This window comes from Stegodyphus dumicola, chromosome 5 (assembly GCF_044657685.1).
Source record: "Stegodyphus dumicola isolate Sdum_Otavi_A_Nest chromosome 5, ASM4465768v1".
Classification (NCBI taxonomy): Eukaryota; Metazoa; Arthropoda; class Arachnida; order Araneae; family Eresidae; genus Stegodyphus; species Stegodyphus dumicola.
In genome coordinates this window covers 102,689,565-102,709,337 of record NC_140772.1, presented here as the reverse complement: position 1 = coordinate 102,709,337, position 19,773 = coordinate 102,689,565, and the positions used below count along the sequence as shown (strand labels likewise).

At 32.6% G+C, this 19,773-nt stretch overlaps 1 protein-coding gene across 3 annotated transcripts in view; it reads left to right on the top strand.

Annotated features, from left to right (window-relative positions):
* LOC118190076 (poly [ADP-ribose] polymerase tankyrase-like) overlaps window positions 1-19,773 on the top strand; it is a 346,106-nt gene that overhangs the window by 136,122 nt on the left and 190,211 nt on the right. For all 3 annotated transcript variants that reach the window (XM_085816925.1, XM_085816923.1, XM_085816924.1), the window contains exons 6-9: window positions 9,876-10,034; window positions 12,168-12,248; window positions 12,348-12,471; window positions 12,824-12,941. In XM_085816925.1, the coding sequence (XP_085673051.1) occupies window positions 9,876-10,034; window positions 12,168-12,248; window positions 12,348-12,471; window positions 12,824-12,941 (482 nt within the window). The remainder of the gene's footprint in view (window positions 1-9,875; window positions 10,035-12,167; window positions 12,249-12,347; window positions 12,472-12,823; window positions 12,942-19,773) is intronic.

The following is a 19,773-nucleotide window of genomic DNA, read 5'->3' as shown; positions in this document are numbered from 1 at the left end:
TACAGTTAATGTTATCCAATAACTGACATCTTTTGTCTAAAAACGAAATTAATTCATCAAATATAGGAACTTCCGTAGTTCCGTATTCAAATGGTTTGCGTGTTTCAAAATCTAGTTTCTGAAGTACAATATTTAATAACAGAATGTCGTATAAATTATTTTTCTCATATTTTAGAACAGTCAAAGCCCTAACGATTTTAGTAACATTATCTATTACATATCTTATTCCTTTAGATGATTCGAATGTTAATGTACATAAATCCATTATTGACTTTATATGCGTCTCAATAAATATTCTTATATTTTCATACCTATCTTGAAGAGCTTTGAGTAGAGAACTGAAAGTATCATCAACACTTTTTGCTTCATCAGTTAATGCAGCCTTTAAATAGTAGAGTTTCTGAACTTCTGTTAATTGCGTGTTATTTGCTGTGATGTTTTTGATTTGAAGCTTAAAATTATTCCATTCGGTATATTTACCAAAAAATTTAGGAATTGGTAATTCTGGCAAACATATTTGTACATTAGAATCAAATTTATTTAAATCATTTTCATTTTCAGAATGTGATAGAATTTCCATAGTTCTTACTTCTAGAACTTCCGTTCTTTCTTCCATTTCAGCGATTTTATCATCGATGGCTGTGACATCTTTTTCATCAACGCTTTCGAAATATCTATTCCTTAAGTTTCTAATATCCATTTGAATGCTTTGAAGGGATCTATACTTTATTTGAATTTCGTTATTATTTGAACTATCATCATATTCCTTCACTACATTTTCTAACCTACCTAGTTTCACTTTTAATGAAGTTTTATTTCTATCTAATGCCAGCATTTTGTTCATTTCTCCGGCTGTAATGACCATGTGCTATGATTCTAAACTAATGAGTGGACTGTATAGCGAAAGAACTAATTTATTAACAGTAATTAACTACATTCAGATCTAATACATGCACTCGCATGTTGCTTAGCCGAATCCAGATGGCCAAGTAAGCGTTTCTCTCCATATCCAATAGGTGGCGCTGTATTCTAAGTTAACAATAGTATTTGAATAGAACATGTGGCAACAATTAGCTAATTCTTCAAATGATATAAATTTTTTGCATTTTGAGTTATATGAATGAAATATAACGCTGTTAAGTGAACCTAATGCTAGAGTGTCGCTATGGTAAACAAATATAGTGAATTAAAAAGGGTGCATTTATTCTATTGTGGTTTATGTGCTATCGATGAAGTAGATTTAATTCAATCCAATAAGTTTAAATGAAATGCAAGAAAAAGTGCATATATAATTTAATATTTCGTACAAGGAAGTCATGGTGTACACAACAGACTTTTTATTATTAATGCTCCTGACAAAGCAGAATTACTTTGGACACTTTCTTCCCATGTAGGGGGATTTGTACTTTGCATTAATAATTATCTTTTATTATGTTTTATCACCTTTAACCAAGATTTCTTTACTATTTTATTCAAGAATTGTGTATTTTTATTTTAAATTCTATCAAGTGCACTGTGTTAAAATTGAGCGTCTACGATGTTCCCACGTAACCATCTTAAACTAGTCACAAAGTTTCCTCTTCAATGATCGGGATTGACTCTCAGCCATCAAGTGTTCTTCATATCAAGGTGCCTGCGAAACGTCTCTAAGCTCATTCTGAGCTACAACTCCATCTGATTAGGACTGCAAGAGCTTGTATGTCATTCTAAGATTATGTTTTTGCCATTTTCTGTACTGACCTCATGTATCTCATTATTGACCTCATGTATCTCATTATTTACACAAGATGGCACATCTACCTGAACTTTTTGCTTATATTTGACTCGTCTGTAAAAAAGAGATTGCTTATTTCACAATTATATGCCTACATTGCTCTATGCTGATTGCCTGGTTATAGCATGTTAAGTGATGATTGCACTGATGATATGCCTATGCTAGTGATTGCTTGTAATTGCTTCACAAATTATTTATTATTATCCCTACTTATTTCAACTAATTAAAATGCCTCCTTATGCCATGTTGAGAATATGATTGTGCTATTTTTGGAGTTAGACTAAATTGATGCTTATCTTATTGTACTGCCTGAGGGTGTCGATACCAAGGGGTATCATTTCGTTTTTACAACTGTGATAGGCCATTGGCAACAGTTTAATTTACTACATTTAATCTATGTAGTCGATATTAGTTACTGAAGCAAGTCAAAAGTCAAAGTCTGAAGTTTTATTTATTTATCTACTCTATTTTTCTTTTACAGAAATTTTTTATGTTTCTTTACTGAATTCAGATTTGAAAGGTCTGCTGTATCTTGCACCTTGTTATTATAGAATTTTTGCTATCAGGGTCTTATAAAGAAGTGCAGTAGATGATTTAAATACAGTGCACTGGTTTCAGAGGTCCAGGGAGTTACTGATTTATTTGAAATAGGTCCTGAACAGGCGCTAATCTCCACTTTGTGATTAAAGAATGTTTTCCCAGTTCTCTTAATATAGTGTATCTTTAACTGAAATTACAACGGTTTCTTATATAGGGTGGGGCAAATAAAAGTGGCCTGGAAAACAGAGTTGCTGTATTCTCCGGACTACCTTTATTTGCTCCACCCTGTACACCACTATAATTCAAATTTTTTTATTATGTTCAAAATGTTAAATGCGTATTAAAACATACCTATTTGAACTTGCTGTAATCATGAGAAACACTCGAATTAGTTAAAAGGTATTATGAAGCAATTAATGATACAAATGCAAAGTTCAAAAGGCGAGTATAACACTTGACGATTCTTGTACGAATGCATCGATCGATGCATTCGTACTGATGTCAAATGTACTGAACAAACTTGTTAAATGCTTCGACGAGTTTGCATCAGTGGTAATTTTGATCTTGATTTGGTATACAAAAATACATGATGACATCTTTCATTTATATTTTATGAAAACACCAAAAAATATCACAATATTACAGACACATCGCAACAGCGAACCTACTGTTACATAATGTAAAAACATGGAAAAAATTCTTTCGGCGCAACAGCGCCCTCCATGCTATGAAAAGTTCTAACACATCCCATCTGTGCTCTGTTAAGAGTACACATCAACAATATATGTAGATACAATCAAAAATCAATTCTGAAAACTTCATTGTAAATTAATACAATACATGACACAAACATTATTATATATAACTTTACACTTCAAAAGGATAGATCAATTGGATGGGTCTTGGATAAAGTCCTTGAGAAGTACAAATCAAACATGAATGCACGTACCCATCCCTACCTTTATAAACTTCTTCTATAATTCCAATAGGCCATAAAAATTTTTATTTCGTCTACTCCTCCGGCAATACATTCTCACCCTTTTTAAGGTTCCTTTCACGAGATGGATTTAGAGAAGTATGCGCAAACCGTAATTCGAGGATATAATTCGCCTTCCAATTTTTCCAAATTTGTTTCAAAAGGTTAGTTTGATACAGTTTTAGTCAAAGTCTGCCTGTTCAATGGTTCATTCCTGAAAAGGTCGGCGAAATGTACAGGATAAGAAATATTTTCTTGCCCTGGAAACAAGAAATGGGCAGGGGTGAGAGCTTATGGCTCTTTTATTTCATTGTGGACATAAGTAAGAGGTCTATGATTTAGAACTAACTCAATTTCTGATAGAATAGTCATCATTTCCTCAAAGAGTTCCTACTCAAGTTAAGAAGAGCCCTTCCGGGAACCTTTCTTAAAGGATCTTTGATACTTTTCATAAGCCTTTCATAAAAACCACCCCACCAAGGCACGTGAGGTGCAATATATTGCCAAGTTATGCCGTTTATTGATATGAAATCTTTCAGTTTTGAATCTATAATAGTTTTTGCAAATTCTTTAAGAATTTCATTAGTGGCTCTAAAGATCTTAGCATTGTCGGAAACGATAACTTTACAATTTCCTCTCCTAGCTAAAAATCTCCTTAATGACAAAATAAATTTTTTTGTTGACATATTTGTGATTAATTCTATGTGCACAGCTCTAGTCACACTGCATGTAAATAATGTTATGTAAGCCTTTTGAGGCATATCATTTCCTGATTTTTTTTATTAAAATTGGGCGAGTGAAATCTATGCCAGTTACAGTGAAAGGAGGGTTTTCAGTAATTCTACTTTTAGGTAGTTGACTAGTTATTTGTTTAGCTAGTTTCAACTTATACTTTTGACAAATTAGGCAGTTACCTAATACTCTTTTTATAATTTGTCTACCTCGAGGAATCCAAAATCAGATCTAATTTTGGCTAGCGTAAATGTAACTCCACCATGAAAAATTTTATTATGCTCTCGAGTAATAATTAACTCTGTGAATTTAGACTCATTTGGAAGAAGTACAGGGTGAGCTTCATCTTTTGTAAATGCTCCTCCTTCTAATCTTTTACGTGCAATACACCACAACTGTCGAGAAATGGGGCTAAATTTGAAAGTGGAGAGTTTTTAGGAATCGACTAACCATTTTTAAGGTTCTGTAATTCTAAGTTAAACTCTATGTTTTGCTCATGTTTTATCCAGTCTACTTCAGCAGTTTGAAGTTTTTCTGCTGTTAGGGGGCCTGCAACCGTTTGTCGTTTTTGAAGTTTATTACAAACCGTTTAACTACTGCAGTTACTCTTAGTACATTTAACAAACAACTATACAGTCAAAAGTCTTTAATCCGGACTTGTTGGGACTTTGACAATTCTGGATTATCAGTTTTCCCCGGATTATAGATCATCAATTTAAATCTGGTAAGATGGTATGCAGAAATTATAAAATTAAAAATATGAAACCGTAATTTATGAAATAAAGAACAATTATGATCTAAAGGGTATCAAAATTTACAAAAAGAAAAAGCTTAATATTTATTTGTTAACTTTATTAAACATTTCTTTCAATGTAAGTTGTTTAAGTTGCTCTGTTTCATGTGATAATACTTTCTCTTTAATTCTATTAAACAGACGTAATTTCTTGTTTATTTTCAAAGTTCCACTGTTCAAGTCCTATAATTGCTGTGTCGAGAATACCGACTAATTTGTCAATCGAAATATTTTCGTTTTCAATAACCTCTGTGTCACTTTCTTCACTATCGGAAGCGAATTATAATGACGAACTTGATTTAAATCATATCAAAGACAGAGTACATCGAGATGAAATACTACATTTAGTAACGAATTATAAGCCAAATAAAATAAAAACATCTGCCCTGAAGATAAGGATAGTGCTGACAGATCAACTTCCAATTCATTGCGCCAGAGGAGAGTGAAATTGATAAACAGATTTGGGATTTCGAACATACTTTCGCTTTGTAGATCCTTTGCATATTAGTAAATATATATCGGAAATTCTATTTGACATACTCGAAAGTTCCAAGCTTACTTTTATAAAATTGCTCTAACAGTCTGCAAAAAATAAGCCGGATCCAATTCGAAGATTAGGGAACAACGCAATCTGCAACATTAACTGAATTAGATAATTTTAGTTTAGCTTATACTGTCCGTTATACGTTAAACGCGCATGCATAAATGTATTATGCGCATGCACACATTGCGTATTCGCAGCCGTAAATGTCTTACGCGTACTCGTAAACGCCTATGCGCTTGCGTCATCGCAACGCATGCGCAGAAAGTGTGTAGCTTTGAGTTCCGGATTATGGGTGTCCGAATTAATGACTTTTGACTGACCATGTTTTATAATTTCTGCCGGATTTTAAATTTTGATTGACAGTCTACCTCTCCACGGAATTAAACATTCATCTAGGGACAATTGTTGATCTTGTGTATATACGTTGTTAAATTTTTATTTGAAATAATCAATGACAGGCTAGTCCTTCACCAGCCTATGTGAATTGGGAGAAATATCGTTATTATTACAAAAATGCCAGCTTTGCATTATTTGTAAAAATCTGTTCCTGCTCATAACCTTCGAGAAGAACGGCGTTTCTATAGATGGGTCTGTAGACCAATAATCGTAGAGAACGTCCTTCTTTACTTGTCCCATGAGAATGATCAGGCCCAAAAATTTCTTCATTTCAGTCACCGTGACGTCTTTCCAATTTTCGTTTTTGATGTAATTCTATATTTTTCCACAATTTGATAATGATATCTATTAGACTCCCTCACGAAGTGCTCAATCAGGTCAGTTCCAATTAATAAATTCACAATATCCATTACGCTTTGAGGAACTTGGCATATTTTTTACGCCAGAGCTGCCTTCGAAAGGTTCCAAAATTATACTTTTGTCGTTCGTTGACCATGTATCATTGTTGTCTTCAACATTATTATTCATGTCCTCGTCTTCTGAATCACTGTATATTAGCGGTACAAGACGTCGCTTTCGAATGGCTATACTACTGCTATCACTTTCGTCATCAGTACTACTTGCTGAACGGCAGTGAAGACAATCTGACAGGTCACCGAGATAAAATTCGACGAGACTATCCTTTCCATTCATTTCTAAGGGCTAAAGCTTAGAAAAAAGCACCGATTATCTGAATAAAGAATGCAAAATGCTTGCTACTTTTCAATCTAACCTAACCAAATCTAACAGAAAGATCAAAAGTTGATTAATCGACGACCGGTCAGTAAGCGCTGGGGAGCAAATGTCGATTAATCGACGGCCGGCCGGTATGCACTGAGAAGAAAACGTCGATTAATCGACGTCCGGCCGGTAAAGTGTTGATGTGTTTATTTTCCCTTTATTTTCTCTACTTTTATCTAGACACAAGCATGGAAAATATCAGAAATGCTTCTAAACTTACCACATGGACAGGCATTATAGAAAGGAATTTTTTTATTAATAAAGAAATTGAAAACTGACAATTTAAAAGATTCATTTAATATTTCTTAATGCACCATACACAGTGCTGGCATTAGGCATTTTCCCACCTGATGTTATCTGTGGATAAGGATTCTAAATTCTGCTGCCTTGTTGACTTTCTAAATTGTATTTCCAATGCCTTCTCTAAATTCTAAATTTTCTCCTTTCTAGATTTTTTTGCTGGGTGTGTCTGTAAAAATTCTTCCACACAAGTTTGTAACCGGCCGCTACGTTGGCCAGCCTTCGTCTAGCTTTTTAAATGTACCGGAAAAATGCCTTAAGGGACCACGGAACAATAAATTTAAAAACTGCACATAATTTTACTCTGCAGAGCAACTTTATATATATATCATTATTTCAATAAAATTGTATATACAGTTAAGTCTTTAATTCGGACTCGTCGGGACTTCGGCAATTCCAGATTATCGGTTTTTCCGGATTATAGATTATTAGTTTAAATCTGGTAAGATGGCATGCAGAAATTATAAAATTAAAAATATTATGAAATAAAGAGTAATTATGATCTAAAGGGTATCAAAATTTACGAAAAAAAAGCTTAATATTTATTTGTTTACTTTATTAAACATTTCTTTCAACATGCGCATGCGTAATGCATACATTACGCATAGTCGAAATTAGAAACTGAGTACATCGAGATGAAATGCTACATTTAGTAAGGAATTATATGCTGAATGAAATAAAAACATCTGCCCTGAAGATAAGGATAGTGCTGACAGATCAACTTCCAGTTCATTGCGTGCCGCGACTCCCCCCCCCCAAAGAAAATTAAATGACACTTATCTTCTTTTAAATATGTCCATTTATTATAAATGTAAAATATTTAATGGTTCTTGATAAATTTCATGAAGTTTATTTTATTCTCAAACTTATTAATAATTATGTTAATTAATTTATGTTTAAAAATAATACATCCTATTTACGGATTTATTTTATTTTTAGGATGGTATTACAAAAGTGGAATTGAGGCATAGATAATATTTTTAATTGAATTCAGTTTCCATTTGCTCATAGGTCCTTAATTTGTTTCATTAATGCTTCTTAAAAGTACTTAATTTCCGTGTACAGAAAAATATGTACGAACCATAGAAAAGAGAATGCTACCTCATGTCAATTATGCTAAGCAACCTAAATAATAATAATAATAATAAAAATACCCAAAATATGTTATATGTGTAGTACAGTCAAAAGTCTTTAATCCGGACGTCCATAATCTGGAATGATCTATAATCCGGACCTCAAAGCTACAAACTTTCTGTGCATGCGTAAACGTATAATGCGTTTAAGCATGCACATAATACGTTTACGCATGCGCGTTTAATGTATAACGGACGGTATAAGCTAAGCTAAAATTATTTAATTATCTATTTCAGTTAATGTTGCAGATTGCGTCGTTCCTTAATCTTCGAATTGGATCCGGCTTATTATTTTTTGCAGGCTGTTAGACCAATTTTATAAAAGTAAGCTTGAACGTTCGATTATGTCAAATAGAATTTCCGATTCTGGAGGTGCCAAAGGATCTAGAAAGCAAAAGCATGTCTCGATGTCCATGAAACAACAAGTGGACTTGCTGCAAAAAATGGATAAAGGCATGAAGAAAGTTACGGAGAGGTGATTTGTTTCTCTAACCATTCCAAAATCTGTTTATCAATTTCACGCTGAAGTGCGGGGGGGGGGGGTGCGACGTTAGCGTTGCGGGATGAACTGTAAGTTGATCTGATATTTTTATTTTATTCGGCTTATAATTTCTTACTAAATGTAGTGTTTCATGTCGATGTAGTCCGATATGATTTAAATCAATTTCCTCGCCATTATAAATATCACGAATACGCATAAAATAGTTTTCTGGTTGCAATTTTCTAATTTCTGCTATGCGTAATGTATGCTTTACGCATGCGTACGTTGAAAGAAATGTTTAATAAAATAAACAAATAAATATTAAGCTCTTTTTTTTTTTTTTGTAAATTTTGATACCCTTTAGATCACAATTGCTCTTTAGAAATTACGATTTCATGTATTTAATTGTACAGTCAAATGTCGTTAATCCGGACTCGTCGGGACTTTGGCGATTCCGGATTATCGATTTTTCAGGATTATAGATCATCAGTTTAAATCTGGTAAGATGGCAAGAAGAAATTACAAAATTAAAAATATGAAACCGTAATTAATGAAATAAAGAACAATTATGATCTAAAGGGTATCAAAATTTACAAAAAGAAAAAGTTTAATATTTTTTTGTTTACTTTATTAAACATTTCTTTCAAAGTAAGCTGTTTAAGTTGCTTTGTTTCATGTGATAATACTTTCTCTTTAATTCTATTAAACAGACATAATTTCTTGTTTATTTTCAAAGTTCCGCTGTTCAAGTGCTATAATTGCTGTGCCGAGAATACCGACTAATTTGTCAATCGAAATTTTTTCGTTTTCAATAACCTGTGTGTCACTTTCTTCACTATCGGAAGCGAATTATAATGATGAGGAACTTAATTTAAATCATATCAAAGACGGAGTACATCGAGATGAAATACTACATTTACTAACAAATTATAAGCCAAATAAAATAAAAACATCTGCCTTGAAGATAAGGACTGTGCTGACAGATCAACTTTCAATTTATTGCGCGTGAGCAGCGTGAAATTGATAAACAGATTTCGGATTTCGAAACATACTTTCGCTTTGTAGATCCTTTACATATTAGGAAAAATATATCGGATATATTTGTGTTTATCAAATATATTTGTAAACACATATTGTTTATATATATTGTTTATCAATTTCACCTATTATATATATTGTTTATTTATATATATTGTTTATCAAATATATATATATTTGTGTTTATCAAAAGGGAGCACAGGTTGCAGGCATTCCTGGATTGAGCATTTGTGAAATATCAGAATCTTGCTATAGTTTTCCTTTAGAATTGAGTTTGACTTAATTTTTTTCCCCCTGAAATTTTGATATTTTTGCATTTCTGTTAATGGTTTGTGTCTGAACTTATATATTGTTATAGTATTGTAAATTTAATATTTTTAATTCTTAGTTGATGTTTCTATTGTGGGTAAAGAAGAAGAGGAAATATTAAAATTGCAGCAACAAACCTTAAAGAATGAACAGAAAAATAAAATATCACAATTGCGTAATAGAGGTCGTCCTAAGAGGCCAGAGCCATCTGCTAAACTTACACGATCTGCTGCAACAGGTAACTTACTTGATGCTTTTTCAAAAACAGTGTTAAGGCCCGTCTACACGTAGCGATTTTCTCGGCCGACTTATCTGACAATATCTGAGATAGCTCTCCTGTCCACACAGAACGATTTTCTCGTTAGTACAGGAATTCACTCAGCCAATCACTATGAAAGGAAGTGTTCCTGCCCTCTACAGCGTCACACTGTCTACGATTTGTAAACAAAGCTTACGATGTTGTCAAATAGTCAAAATAATGGATGACTATTTTAAATTGCTACTACAAATTTGAACTTAACTTCTGCTACAGAAGGGGGGAAAATGCATTTGGACTAGAAATTGGGTCAAACGACGAGAAATTCATAGTGCCTTCGTAATTCCCTGCTCCGGGAGTTGCATATTGAAGACACAGTACAGTTCGGAAAGTATTTACGCATGATGCCGCATGATTTTGATTTTTTGCTAAATTTAGTTTGCAGGAAAATTATTTAAAAAAAAAAAAAAAAAAAGCTTTTCTTTTGTGTACTGAGTACAGTTATTACTCCTTTTTTAGTTTATTTATTTATTTTAAATTTCACTTTCTGGCACTCCTATTTGTGCATTTAAATCTTGAAATAATGAAATAACCATATTTCAGAAAAAATAATTAACTACTGTGCTTTAAATCAAAACCTTTATTAATGAATAAATAGACAATAATATCATGAATATCAAACCAATATGAGTAAAAAGTATTAATAAAGAATGAAGATTACTACGTTACAAAGCAACAGTGTAATTTCAGTGCAAAAATTTTGAATAAGAAATATCAAAAAGGCACAAAGTCTTAAGTAGTATATTTATTGAACATTAAAAAACTAATATCGGCATAATTAAATAACTAATACAGTCTGAAAACTATGATTATATGACTCTATGAGTTAATCAGCGAATAAAATTTAGCAATATTGAATTAAATTGGGCTTTAATTTGCTTTCGCAAAATTCAATTAACACAAAACTCAGTTTGTGACTTTTGACCAATACATCTAAAACACGTGCCAACGGCCATTTGGAAAGTAAAAAGAAAGACATTAAAATTCAATAAACACCACACAATAAAACGTGACTTTTAAGTCATGCAGTTCAAATTTAGTGATGGAGAAATTAAATTAAAAAGTTCTTCCATGTGCAGAAAGTCCAAAATTAAGGCGGGGATCGAACCCACGATCTCGACTTACGGGGAAAGCCTAGTCTGCTCTTTACCACTAAGCTATGATCGCTCGTGCAAAAACCGTCGGAAAAGCTATGTAGTTCGTCACCTGATTAACTCCCATTTTCGGCGAAGTTAATTGAGTCTCTGCGCTGCTTTATTCTCGACTGGAGATTTTGCTTTTTGAATTTTTTCAATACGTGCGACCACAGTTTCAAATAGTTTCTGAATATTTTCACCTAGTACCCATGACGTGGCATCATTAATAGTTTTTGGAACTTTTCTTGGGGGAGTTAAAATCATTTTCACCCGGAATTAGAAAATATTTGAATATATAAAGTAATGGGGAAGACAAATCTTATCAAAATAAGAGAATCCCTTAATTTTTTATTTTTAAAATTTACATTACTCGTGTCCCACAACACAACATTTTCTCTATAGAAATCTATTAGTTGAGTTTCGTTCCAAAGAAATGCAGCCATGTTTATTATTCCAAATGAGGAGAAAAGCACATGATCACTCAAAGCAATCTTATTGGCTAGAGACTCCGATTTTATCGTACCCCAGTGAGCAGTGAACACCAGTTTTGAAATCGCGGCAGAGAACATGACCAATTTTTGGCGCATGCGCAAATCCTTAAAATTGTTGCTCTACGAGAAAGTCGGCTGAGAAAATCGCTTCGTGTAGATGGGCCTTTACACTTGTAGATCTGAGATGTTTCTAGTGATACAAGTGGAAAATAAGATTTTATGAAGCAGAGTCAGACTTTTATGATAATCAAAGGAAAGTATAAAAATGGGCATGATGACGTAGAATTTAATCATATCTCAAGATATCTAGACAAAAATTACCAAGCATCATCATTGTTTTATGTGTTTTAATATTTTTTTGTATGTTGTATGCTAAATTTTAGCCCTGAAACTTTTTTTTTTTTTTGCTTTCCTTTATAATTTTTTAGCTGAGAAGAAGGTTAAAACTTTAGCAGCCAGAGTGAAACTTCGTGCAAGAGAAACTGTAAAAGTAAAGCTGAAAAAAGAAGGTAACTATAGAAATCAGTTTTTCGTAACTGAAATTGAATAAAATATATCTTCTCCTCATTGATTTTATGCCTAAATATATATTTTTTAAATTTTCGAAGGTGGACGTATAATTGTATCTAATAAAGCTGGAAAACCTGTAACAAAACTGAAGAAAATAGCTGAACGTTTACATCCAAATCCTAAAGTAACTGTGTTTGAAAAGGATCCTACTTTTGAAATGAAGTGTGTAACATTTCAAAATTTTTAACCTTTTGAGCAGCACGACCGTTTTGATATACTCAGAAAGAGTTGTGTTGCGTACTGTTTATCAGTTAGATTAATACAGTTGCTTTATTCTTTTTTTTTCATAACATTCTCTTTGTTATTTAGATACATTTAGATGATGATAGTTTATTAAGTAAACTAAAGAAAGAAAATGTTTTAGCTAAGAAGTAATATGTAACAAGCGATAGAAAATCTCATGAACTGGTAAAAATGGTCTTGCTTCTCAAAGGATTAAGTGATATGTGTATGCATGTGTATTTTGATTATATCAGAATGTTGATAACATATTAATTTTTTCCTTATTTTTCAGTATACCTATTCCATATGTATCATCTTCAGCTCATAGTAAGTTACTTATTCGTGCAATTCTCTTAAAAGATATAGCCATGCTACAGTCTTTAATGAAGGATATACAGAAGATCTGTTCGGTAAGCTCATGCTTCATGTTTAAATTTAAACACTAGCTCTTAAATTTGTGTAAAATATATATACCTACTGTATTTGCCGGCGTATAAGAAGCACCCTCTTCTTTTTATACACATTTTTGAAGGATTAAATTTTATTACAAATCATTATAATGAAATTTCAGTATTTTAAATATAAAGTAATACAAATACAAAGTAATACTTTCTACAAGTACCCAAACTATCTGGAAAAGGACACCTTTTAATCTCACTTCATCAAAACCCAGACACTCATCTCCAGAGCTAAATGAAGAGTCTCTTGTTTCGTTTCGTAGGTTATGTTTACTGTAAATTGCTTTGTTTAGATCCTCTTTCTGATTCCTCCACGTTCTTATCATTTTCTCAGTTAGGGTGGCCCAAAATGCCTCTTTGCAGCCCTGTTTCCATCTTTAGAATATGCAAACGCATGTAGCTTGTATGTAATGTAACATGTAGCTTGTATGTAGCTTGCATGTTCTTTGTATATTATAGCAATGCTGACCTTGTTTTTGAGTCATAAATTGCAAATTTAAGAAAATTGAACATTAGAAATTTTACACATGTAAAAGCTATTCACAAAAATTGGAAAATTTAAACGAACTGATCTGTGATTGCCGATGACAGCTCATATGCATTGACTGAACTCTAAGTAACTGTAATATTCTCACACTCCACAAGGAAACAAGAAAAACATCACATAACTTCAAATAGAGGAAATTTCCAGGAATAAATGTAATCAAAAACTGAGTGTTGATGTATGACGCAGTATCGACATACAAGACACACCCTGCTTTTCAGACCTATTTTCAAAGAAAAAAGTACATCTTATATGCTAGCAGATATGGTACTTAAATTATTCAACTTAAACATGTTTAAAAATATAACTAATTTGGTACGATTTTGGGCTGAGCATATTTATGTTGTCAATGCATATTAGTCTCACTTTCCACATTTTTACCATTCTATAATTAAATTTTGAGTATTATTTGAAAATAGTTATTTGCCAGTGTTTTTGTTACAACTAAAGAATTTATTTGTATATTAATTCTGATTATGAACACAAATTATAGCTTACCTGTAGTTTTGTGGTCTTTCCATATTCTTTTAATCAAAGTATTTCTCAAAAGAAAGAGTTTTCAGTTTGCATAAAGCAAAGCTATGAAAATTTTAACATAAGGCTCACACTTTGTTTTAATAAAAACAAAGTATCAGATTCTAAATATTTTATTTTTAACAAAAATTGAAAATAAAAATAGTAGTTGAACAAAGGGAAAAAACTTTAAAATTGAAATATAAAAAATACTCAAAATACTACAGAATTTGCAAAAAATATCAATTAAATTAATTATGTTGTGCAATTAATGGCAGAAGCTGCCACCATTATTTTCTTTCACTTCAGTTGATTGTTTTAAGAACAAGCAATTATTTTACAAAAATGTTTTTAAATAAATTTTAAGATTAAATACATAACATAAATAACAGTGAAAAAAGAACCTAGAAAGAAATATTTTTCATGAAGCTGAGAATCCATTCACTGCTACTACTAACAGCAGTAGTTTCCATAATTATTTAAACTTTCAGTACACTGTTAGGAATTTCGTTGTGCAGTTTTCTTGTAAAAGCCATTGCAATAACTCCACAAAACAATATATTTATTTCATGCTTTAATATGAAATTTAATGTTTGCCAAAATATTATTTGACATACAAGATGCCTTGTTCATCCAATTAAAATATCTGAACAAATTGAATGTGGTGCATTGAAATTTGAGAGACAAATTCAACAGAGCACTTGTGTGTGCCCCCAACAGCTCACCAATACTCAAAACCTAAAGCACAAGAAAAAAAAAAAAAAAAAAAAAACTGAAAGGCCTATGCTGAATGTTTTAAACACTAGAAACACACACACGCACGTGGGGGGGGGGGGTAACTCTTTAAAAAACGAGTTACCTCTTATTGATGTTACCAAAAAAGATTTATCTTTCCTGGGAGGGGAAGCAGCATTATTCCATTGAGCCAGTTTCTTTAAAATTTAGTGAAATTGGGGGAACTCGCCAACTGCCATTAGGTGGCAACAATCACTGAGGCAGCCAAAAGTCTTCCATTTAATACACATCCTCTCTATATGGAATTCTGAATATTCTTGCAGCTTTGCCATGCATTATTTCGTAATATAAACCATGTGTTTGTATTAGTATTTATATGTCGTTGGAAATATAATTTTACCTTGTCAAAGTTTTATTGTATTTCTAGCTGTTTTGTAGATAATAAAATTTAGTAATTTTATTTTTCCATGTTCCAAATTTTCACTGAGATGGATTTTTAACATACCAAATTGTAGTGTTTCTGTCAGCCATTTTAATTATCATGCTTAGCTTTTAAAAACAAACAGCAGTTACATGTTCAAATTTAAGTATTGGATATTTGTATATTTCTTAAATTTCTTAACATTAATTTTATATCCTTTTATGCTATGAAGAACCTGTTGCTTAAATCTAGCGTGGAGTAACCAAATGGACAGAATTTTCATTTTTTAGTAAGCTTCTACAAGCATAGTAAACACTGGCAACAGTGTAATTTGGTATATCATCAGATAAATGATTAATAATGTTACAAATTTTGTATATGTGTAAATAATTTTGCTGAATTTATATCAGGGTTGCCACGCTACCTGGAAAACCAGAAAAGTCAGGGAATTCAGAAAAGGTCAGGGAAATTGACCAAAAAATTGAGGGAAAAGTCAGGGAATTTAAGTGTTTTAGTGAAAATCTGGAAAAGTCAGGGAATTTCATACAACGATCCCGCCAAAAAAGGCGAGTTTTGCGCCGACGTCGGAAGAGATCACTTTTTTGGCGAATTGTGTATCACGTGAGTGTCATTCGGGCAGCTGGCATAGAGCCAATTTTCACAGCTCCAATTTGATTGTCTTTTTAGAAAGGCAAAGCAAGTTTCCCGCAACTTTTGGTTTCCAGTAACCTCGAGAATCGCATGTGCAGTGCATGAACTAAAGAAAGTACCTGTTCTCGTATAAAACAAAATGGGTTTAATCCTAGTATACGGTACCATGAAGATTAGAATTAAAAAAAATATGTATTGTAAAGAAGGAAAACCTCTCTGCAACAGATGTGGCTCGGTTCCATCATAGCAGGAAACAGCTGTGCATGCGCGATATATCTGTCGCCAAAGCTCGATACTGGTGTCGAAGTTTGAAGGTCACGTTATCAAAAGTTCATAAAATGAATATTGTTTAAAATGTCTTTAAAGGAAAAGAAAATATTTTTTGGCGCAAGTAAATTAATTCATGGATTAGTTATTTTGAGGGTGGAATCCAAGAAAAAAACGTTCTTTGATAAAACGTTTCTTCTTGGATTTTTCGCAATAATTTAAAAACGGATTTTCGTAGTTTTCTTTTTTGTCAAAGAACGTTTCTTCTTAACACGTGTTTCTCAATTTCGTGTACACATCGCGAAGAGGGAAATTCTGGCCGTTCCGTCGTCAAATCCCTTGGCAAGTTTTCCCTCCGCTTTTTACATGACGTTCTTTGGTCAGAATAATCTCCATGTATGGTACAGCGGGATTTGGCGACATGATGATGAGCAGTAAACGGGTCATTTTGTTCTTGGCGACAATTTTCAAAATCATGCGAAGGCCGTATCGTATACTAGGATTTTACCGCAAAATCTTTTTTTCTTTTCTTTTCTTTTTAATAAATACCTTGTCATTTTGCAGTAAAATAAAAAAATAGTAATCAATCATCTAGGATAACCATGTAATATAACTATATTCGCTAAAATATCGTTGATTATTCTAATTAAATTTTTAAGTAATTATCTTTATTTTTATGTTATTCATATCATTTAATGTTGCTTCTTCCCTCTAAATTTATTTATCATTAGTAAATAATATTTCTCAATTTCAGGAAATTTTCTCTGGCATAATCCTGAAATTAATTCTAGTAGTATGATGACATCACGAAATTTAATGAACATATTTTTTCCTTTTGTATGCTGCGAAATAAATATAAAATACCTCAATTTAGTAAAAAAATATCATTAAAAAGATTTCTTTCTTTCGTTTAGCTGCAGAATGTCTGTAAAAAAAGCCTTATTTTATTCCAGATTGGGCAGATTCTAATCTCAATCTTCAGTGGAGAAAACAACTCCTATTATAATTATATTTGTGTTTTCAAGTGTTAAGGTGCCTTTTAAGAATACACCTCATACAAATTAAATTTATCTAAAATCTAACCTAACTTTTAGCATTGCGTTGTGATTTATAAGAACCGGATTAGCCTCGTGTTGAACTGGGGATGATCATGAGTAATAATTAAATAAAACGTACAGTTGTTATCCAATGTATATATCTTAAATTTTATGAAGTATTTTAAGCGGAAAAGTAAACAAAATTATCAAACAAAGTGTACCAAGAATAATTAAGAATAAATGTCCTCTGGGATTTATTGAATAATTAAGTGAATTTGGTACACAGTACAAGTAATACTATAATTAATTTACCTCTTAGCACAGCCAATGTACATTATGCGAATAGACTGGAATTTTTTCAAAACATACCTGGAAAAGTCAGGGAATTTCATTCTCCTGTTTGAGTGGCAACCCTGTTATATGTACATTGTAATTTCTTTTATAATGTAATATGAAAGGTCTCAAGAAAGCAAACCACTACCAGAAAAATGTGACAGGGCCAAGTCTATTTATGCATTGAATTTAGCTAACCAAATTGGCCAGATAGCAGCATAGTTTTCTCAGCTAATTTTGTTGCAAAATTTAGTATAAAATTTAGTCACCAAGCTTGGCAGCATTTTAGTGTGATTCCTGTATAGAAGTAAATTGGCCCTAATCATTAAATGACCTGCCACTGTATCTGGCCTTATGGAACTGTTTATGCCTCACAGCAATTTCGAGAAATTGAAAGTACTGGAAATTTCTCGCTGGCCAGGGCAAAAAAAATATATGAGCGGAGAGAGCATCTGTTTTCAGTTGTTGAGTTTAGAGTATTTAGAGATCTTGAAAGTTTCTCTTTCTAGATGTGCACTCCTTTTTAGATGCAGCTTAACATTCATAATAGTTTCATGTGGTAACTCCTGATTGTGCTCTGTCATACTGAAAAGAGCTGTACGAGTACTTATGTGAAAATTTCCATTACTGTAATGTGTTGCTTTTGGTAAAATAAATTTCATCAAGCTATCATCCATTCTTTGTGTGTTCAATCCATTACAAACTTGTACACATATAAAAATTTTTAGTGCCATTAGTGGGGTTGACTATCAATTCTAGTCCTTGGGGTTGAATGCCAATGACTAGAGTGATAGATGAGTAAATAAGACAGCTGGCAGCCTGTGTTGCATTCCAAGAAAAGATGGAAGCAACTGTCAGCTCCATGAAGGAAGAGATCAGATCTGTTCCAGAAAATTAGGAAATGGGGAAAGATGTTAGGGGCCTCGTCAGTTCAAGAAGAGATGAAATTGGGTAAAAAAAGATGGGAGCAGGTCAAGTGGAATGAAAAGAGAAATTACTGCCGTAATAAGAAAAAATTTCAAAGCTATGAAAGTCAGAATAAATAAATTTGAAATAGAGTTGGAGAAATTGGGGGGCGGAGTTTCTGCTGTCAAACAACAAATTGGTGACAGAACTTCTACTTTTTTCACCAAGAAAGTTGACAGCTTGAAGATATCTATAAAGACAGCTGGTCACAATTCTGAAGCTTTTAAATTCCTACCTAAGTCATCTGGACCCTCTTTTAAAGCTCTCCATATATCATGGAAAGACCTCCTAGCAGGTGTACAAGACTCAGTTCTCTGTAGTTTCAAACGCAAATGTATGGTATACTATAACTAAGATCTGCAACCTTGCCGCTTCTCTGACAGCAGATGTAGTGGAAACTGCCTTCAAACTCTACCCAAAAACTATAGGTTAGTCTTCAAAGCTCTGTATGGCACGTAGGAACTTTGCTTGGTGAGAAGTGTGTAAAAGACTATAGCATACTTCATTTAAAATCTTGCCAAAGCTGCTGAAATCCAGGAACCAATAGATTAAATGACTGATCATCTAGATCAGTGTCTCCCATTGTGGGGAGGCAATTTGAAAATGCACTCATCCAGAGTTTAATGAACATTCAAATTTCCTTCAAGAAGTCAAACATTTTTCAAAATTTCATTTTTTATTCCCCAAAATAAAGAATAACGTAAGTGATGTATACGTAAAAAGGTTTCAACATTGTGGTGAATTTTAAATATTTTATAAGGAATTTTTGCTATAGACATGGTTATTTAAATGCTTAGAAATTTTGTCCTAAAACCTATCATTCAAGTTTCTTTCGTGAACATTTCAATTTTTTAATATTAAAAATTATGTAAGTGATAAGGGGAGCATAAGAATTTTAGAGAGGATTAGGTGGGGCACAGCACAAAAATGATTGGGAAATACTGTTCTAGATGATTTAACCAGGCTATTCAATGCTTTAAAGCAAAATTTCAGTGGGAACAAATGGATTCTAATTTACTGGAACTTTGGTGGGGAAGGCTATTTACATAGGAACTGCAAAACATCCCAAGGCATGGAATCTAAGACTGTTCCCCAGCAAGGAGGCAGAAAGCAAATTAGTTGCCATCTCGTGTAGCAGAGGTTGCCAGATACTTCTCAGTATCTGGCACTATATTAAAATACTCTAGATTTCTGTTATGAGTGACAGCAGTAATGAACTTTTTATCAGCAGTAATGAACTTTTTATCATATTTATGTCAATGCATATTAGTCTCAATATCAATGGAATTCCTTGCATTGGACCATCAATACAGGAGC